At 44.3% G+C, this 6,352-nt stretch overlaps 1 protein-coding gene across 1 annotated transcript; it reads right to left on the bottom strand.

The window, feature by feature from the left end:
• Window positions 1-609: 609 nt before the first annotated feature.
• On the bottom strand, window positions 610-2,711 carry reep5 (receptor accessory protein 5). Its single transcript, XM_057018176.1, has 5 exons — window positions 2,474-2,711; window positions 2,243-2,336; window positions 1,223-1,361; window positions 886-1,054; window positions 610-801 (listed from the first exon to the last, which is right to left on the bottom strand). The coding sequence occupies exons 1-5, from the start codon at window positions 2,589-2,591 to the stop codon at window positions 752-754; spliced, it is 570 nt and encodes a 189-aa protein (XP_056874156.1). The 5' UTR covers window positions 2,592-2,711; the 3' UTR covers window positions 610-751.
• Window positions 2,712-6,352: the final 3,641 nt, after the last annotated feature.

Below are 6,352 nucleotides of genomic sequence, written 5' to 3'. Positions count from 1 at the left end.
TCACAGCAAAGACAATGAAACATCCACGTTTCCTACCAGTTTATATTAAGTGCAGTTTCCTTCGAACCTCGTTACGTTGCAATTCACCCTTTATTAGTTTCATTAAAACTATATTTGGTTCCTCTTTTCTCTATTTGATTTTCACGCTGCACTTGAGGTTGTTGCTGATTTTTGAAGCCAAATGTATGAAACTTTTATACCCTTTGGTTAAAATCCATAGTTATTGGAGGTGGAAGTTTGTTTAAATGGTGATTTACTGCACATTTAAAGGTTGGGGACTATTTAAAGTCCCACTCTGATAAGTGCCGCGTCAACAAAGGCCGTTTAACTTTATTTTGTTGTTTTTGCTGTATCACGGTGGCCATGGTGCAACAGCGCCGCCCGCAGGCCCGGAGGACACACAGCTGGCAGCAACTTGGGAGATTAGCTGTCCTAGAAGAGGATGTCTTTTTGAGGCGAATGCTGCCCAGATGACCGACTCACCAGAACTTTTCTCCTCCTATAACCTTATATCAGAAAAGGCCTGAAGACAAGTGAGAACACCTCTCAGAGAACCTGGCGGAAACATTCTTCTTCTCTAAATTAGAAAGTTCATGAAAGAATAAAAGATGGAGTCACGACTGATTTATTTGGTTTGTGGTTCTTAGTTACAGCATGTTGCAGGTCTCCACAAGGCAAACTTAAATAAGGTGACCTTACATATAAGAGATGAAAGACTACACCAAGGCAGTGGGGACTCCAAGGCTCCTGCTTAGGAACTCTTCTTCTCCTCAAACATGATGTTTGCTGTGGCTCTCTTTGCTGTGGACAAGGTGATCACAGATGAGTGCAGATCAAGATCTCATGATGTTGACAGGTGTGGCTAGTGCGTGCAGCTTTTCTAACCTTCGTCTTTGATCTTGTCTGCAGCTTCAGAGGCCTTGTCCTTCAGGTTCTTCACCACGTCGTCAATCTTGGCCTCGTTTTTCAGGAAGAATGGTCGAATGATGCGGTTGTATATGAGGACAGATCCGTTTGAGGGAGTGGGGGCCATACACCACACCAGGAAGGCACACTGGAACACGAGACAGCTCTGACATCACACACGCTGCTGCTCGGCAATGAGCTAGTTACACCAAACTGGAGCAGGTGATCATGACCAGTGAGGAATATTAGCAACATGCTGATCCCTCAGGTGATGATCACAGGCCCACACATGCACACACACACAGGGGGGCGTCACCTTTCCAATGTAGTAGAAGGGGAACCAGGAGAGGAAGATGTCAGCGAAAAACTCGGCCACACTGAAGATCCCGTAGACCACCCAGTAGGTCAACCATTTGGTGTCATCGTCTTTGGTGGCACTTTCGATGGCTTTGACCCTGCAAGAGGACAAAGGTCAACCAGACCCACGGCTCCCTCGGCTCCATCATCTTCATCAGTCACAGACGTGATGAAGGACGGAACGCCAACATTTTGGTGCCCGCGGGACAAAAAGACCTTCAAACACCTTGGAAACATCTGTTTCTTTAAAGAACAATCAGAATTGTGATTAATAATAAATGGAATGAATAAAACAAATGGAACCGAGTGTTTCTGTGGTTCTGGTGGAGGTTTGCTCCATCACTCACGTCTTTAATCAGCAGATCTCATCTGCTGATGCTTTAATGCAACAGCTAAAGCTGGATGTGGACCAGGAAAACCACTGAAACCAGTTAGTAAAGTGCTGATGACACAACAAACACCAGAACACTGGAGGTTCCAGAGGAACTGGTTCAGACAGGAACCTGATTAAGACTTAAAGAGTTCTGTCAGTCCTTTAGGCACCACCAGAGGAGATCAGACCAGATCACATGGGATCAGGACTGGATCCATTTATCTGTGTCTGAACTGGAGACTGCAGATGGATCACATCCGATCTAAGCAGATTATAACAGATCTGATCATGATGGATCAGATCAGATTATAACAGAAGTGATCAGATTATAACAGATCTGTATTAAACTGATTCATTCTGTTATAATCAGATCTGATGTAATCCAATCAGCTCTGTTATAATCACATATGTTATAATCTGATTAGATCTGTCATAATTATAACCCACCTGTTCTGATCTGATCTGATAAGTGTTCCAAACGTATTGCTGTTTGTTTTAAATGTAATTCAACCCATTTTGTGGTCATTTGGGAACTTTTGGCGTCCTCCTGAGCTGTGATCCAGGCGCAGAGTGCGGTGGTCGTACTGGTGCAGCACCGCTACTCACGATATGTAGGCCGGATACAGGAAGCCGATGAGGTTGCAGAGCAGCGAAGCGCCGTAGCCGATGACCAGATACACGGACACGACCACGACGAGGGCTGCAAGGAGACACGCGGTTAGAACCATCGAGCCACGGATCCATCATTCTAGAGCTGCGCACACGCACACACGGGCGCGCCCCTAAAACAGCTTTTATAACTGTGCGCGCGCGCCCGCTTGTCTTCTCCGCGCTCACCCGCAGCGATGTAGGTTCTGTTGACGCCGGTCTTCTCCTCCACTCGGCCCAGAAGGTCCGTCAGCAGGTTCTTCTCGTGGAGGAACTTCTCGAACCGTTCTTTCAGTCCCTGCGACATGGCTGCACGTCCTTCCGCTACGGTCTTGATCGACTGTGGAACGGTTCTTCTTCCAGGACCACGCGCGCGCGCACACGCACACACGCCACAGCGCTACACCCATATATGACGTCAGGCTGTTCCCGTCTCCACTGACGGAAGCTTGAGCCGCGTCCTTCAGAATAAAAGCACGGCTCGAGTCCATACAAAGTTTCGAACACAGAGAAGGTTTCTGACCTCGTTGGTTATTGAACATTGGGAAAGGGCTGTGTTTCAGTGCGTATCAAAGTCAGGTTTGGTTATTTTTAATAGGATTACTAAATATAAAATGACTTCAGAGACTATAACTATTTAAAGAATGTTCCATGATAAAGGTAATTAACTCTTCAACCAGACATTGTACATTTACACACATTCTGTGTAGGAATGAAAACGTGAAATGCTTAGTATGCTTACACACCATCACCCATCACAGGTTGCCATGGTTTCTGGGTGAATGAGATGTTTGTTCAGACACTAAAAGAATGAGCTGCTTTATATTAGTTACTGCTGGGACTGAGTCTGAATGTTGTAAATGTCCTCTTTTAGCACTGCAAGTTGTTTTGCAGTCCACACAAATATCAATTCTTGCTAGGATGAGATGAAAATCAGTCCTTTTGCACAGCAAAGAACCAAGTCTAAGCACAGCGGAAGAGCTTAAGAACTTAATTTGAAATGCCAGCGTTGCCATCGCATGTGAGGATCCTGGACTGCTGAGAGTGCCAGCTCACTGTAGCCCAGTGGGCCAACTCCATTTATAAAACTGCCCAGGATCCAGTAACAGCATACTGGGAGCACCTGAACCAGTGCCAGCAAAGGTTCCCATCCATCTTTGCTCTGGGTGGGAGGGAGGAATGGGTGTCTGCCTTCAGGGTCTTACTGGGAAGGCTGGGCATGGTCTCCAGTGGTGCTGTGGGGATAGAACGGTCAGAGAAAGCGCTCCAGCCACAGAGAACCGGTATTGGACTCTTCTCCTGACAACTAGGTGTCTCATTCTGTTCTCATTCTTCAACATGAAAGACATGTTGAAGCTGCTTCTCTCCCTGATGTGGTATGGAGGACATCTGTGCATTTGTTTGGGTAATAGCAAGTGTTTCAACCTATCTTCAGACAAACTCTTAATAGAAGACCTTTTGGGTCCTGCTGGGTCTCCTGAGTATCTGCACCGAGCTCTCCCTCCCCTCTGTGGCCCAAAGTGACCTCTGGTCAGGTGCAACAGAGACGTTGAGGGTTGATTAGCTCACCTGGAGGATCTCTTAGGTCATGTTTGTTCTTGACAGGAAATGACTCAGGAAATGACTCCATGTTGACTAAGCTCAGGACTCCTGAGTCAGGAGGAGTCGCACACATTCATATCTGGTCCAGCCAACTTCAGGAACCTTCCACAATAATGAAACACGGAGCATTTCTGAAGCACTTCAGTCGTGTCACCACTCCTCATTCACAAGGTCAAGCTTTTCATGAGTTAAAACAATATTTTATTATATTTGCATTTAATGTACTAAAGGGTACAATATAAACGTGACTGTTATATTCTTCCATGACATTAAGATGCCTGAGATATTTAAAGGAGTGATAATACAAGAAAGAAGAGAAAGAAAAGTAGAATCCTGTTTATGGCTGGAGAGCCAGCAGCTCTTCTAAAGGTCTCCATTTTGAGATCCTACTTATTAATGAACATGCTCTCTCGCGCTCGCGTGAATGCGCGTGGCGCGAGCTTAGATCCAGGAAGTGAGTTGAAGCTGTTTATCAGTCACAACAAACACAAACACGCCCGTGTGAGCAAAGACGTCACTTCCACACCGTTATATTCTGAAAACATGTCATGAATCAAGGCTATTTTCCTTTCTTACTCTTTCACATACTGTACATGTACGAGCTAGCGAGAATTTAAATAATAGTTATAATATTAACCCTAACCCATTTAAATAAATTCAAGAGAATTTAATAATAGTTCGATGGCTTAATAATAATAGTCACATAATTCTGCTCTAGGCAGTTACGGGCGTAATGACGATTCTTTTAAACGAACGAGGAACCGATACCGGAAAGAGCAGAATCCTGCCAGGAAGAAGTGAATCTTCGGTCGTTCCTTTGAAAAGCCACGCAGTTGGAAGGGGCTTAATTTGGATGGGCGTACTACGCATGCGGAAGACCCATCAGCTCATGCTGTCATACAGACCGACAGGCACGACCCACCCATGCTGATGGGGAAACCTAGAAGGTGAGAAGGCAATTGTGCCTTCCATCCACTAACCCTGGAAAAGTCACTTTTCAAAGGAAGCCAAGCGTGGCGAACATTTCAATAGAGCTGGAAGTCCGATCGCTGGCGCCCTCTGCTGTTAGTCGGGAGTACTGCAGACACACTGTTCAAGGCCTTAGCGTAGTTTTGGTCACTTTGCCGCACTGAAGACTTTGACAACTGAGGAAATTGTTCAATTCTATTATTAAAAAGGCGGAGATCTTCTCTAAATATGGTTAAGAATAATGACTCAAATAAACATTAAATATATCTGATTCTGGTGGTATGAGCTTTTCGTGTTGAATTCAGTCCAGAAAGACATGAGAGACCCCAGAACATGCTCAGAAAGACATGAGGGAACTCAAGACATGCACGAGAAGATATGAGAGGCCCCAGGGCATGCTGAGAAAGACATAAGAGAATCGAGGACAAACTCAGGAAGACATTAGAGCAGGGGTCACCAACACAGTGCCCGTGGGCACCAAGTCGCCCGCAATGACTACATGAGTCGCCCGCAAGCCTGTTATAAAAAATAGCAAAACTCACAAGTGAGGTGCGTCTAAGATTTTTTTTTTAAAATCACACCTGCATTTACATAAATTTTTAAATGACAATGTCTTAAAAATAAATAAAAGTACAAATAAAGTGAAGGTGAACTCTGACCTAGTTCAAAGGTCAGTATTGTGCGCATGAAAGAACCTTTGCGCTTGTGGAGAATAAACTAGCGGGCAGTGAAGATGGTGGGTGGAGTGCAATTTTCTACCCCAAAAACATGGCAAAAAGAAGACAGTAAATTTATCATTTTCAAAGTGAATGGGAGGAAGAGTAATTTTTTACTACTGTGAAAGGAAGGTGTGTATGTTGCATTTGTGGGGCGACTGTGATGACGGCGAAGCAGCACAATGTGGAGCGACGCTTCACTACGCGCCATGAAAGCTACAATGCTACAATGCTAATGCTAACTACCCACCGGGAAGCATTCTACAATCAGAGAAGGCCCATGAGCTAAAAAGTGTGTTTAAAAATGTAACAGATTTTGAGTAGAATTGCAGTAGATTTGTTCAGTTAAGATTTATTCAATATGAAAGTTAATTTTTTTTAAATGTTGCATAACTTGGTTCAACATAGTTTATGAATTGTTAAAATGGTTTAGTTTCTTATGGTTGAAAGGGTCTGGTGAAAACTCAACATTTTTTTCTGATCAAATGTAGAAGTGATCATCTGAACAATTGCTGAGATTAATAATAATAAAGTGTTGAATATTGATCTTTTCTGTTACCCACTCTAAGTTATTGATACACACACACACACACACAATTTGTTATTTTAGAGGAGTGTGTCAAGCGGTAGCCCTTCACACGACTCGGTACCCATGACGTAGCTCTTGGTTTCAAAAAGGTTGGTGACCCCTGCATTAGAGACTCCAGGACTAACTCAGAAAGACATGAGAGACCTCAGGACAAACTCAGGAAGACATGAGAGACCTCAGGACAAACTCAGA

This window comes from Takifugu flavidus, chromosome 20 (genome assembly GCF_003711565.1).
Source record: "Takifugu flavidus isolate HTHZ2018 chromosome 20, ASM371156v2, whole genome shotgun sequence".
Lineage (NCBI taxonomy): Eukaryota > Metazoa > Chordata > Actinopteri > Tetraodontiformes > Tetraodontidae > Takifugu > Takifugu flavidus.
Note: the sequence above shows the minus strand (reverse complement) of the source record. Positions and strands in the feature narration are given on the sequence as shown.

Bases quoted from the DNA above. Each gene is read 5' to 3' on its own strand.
- reep5 (XM_057018176.1), bottom strand. From the start codon at position 2,591: ATGTCGCAGGGACTGAAAGAACGGTTCGAGAAGTTCCTCCACGAGAAG. The intron at 2,337-2,473 runs GTGAGCGCGGAG...GTCTCCTTGCAG, and splicing joins CAGAACCTACATCGCTGCGG to CCCTCGTCGTGGTCGTGTCC. The intron at 1,362-2,242 runs GTGAGTAGCGGT...GTCCTCTTGCAG, and splicing joins CTGTATCCGGCCTACATATC to GGTCAAAGCCATCGAAAGTG.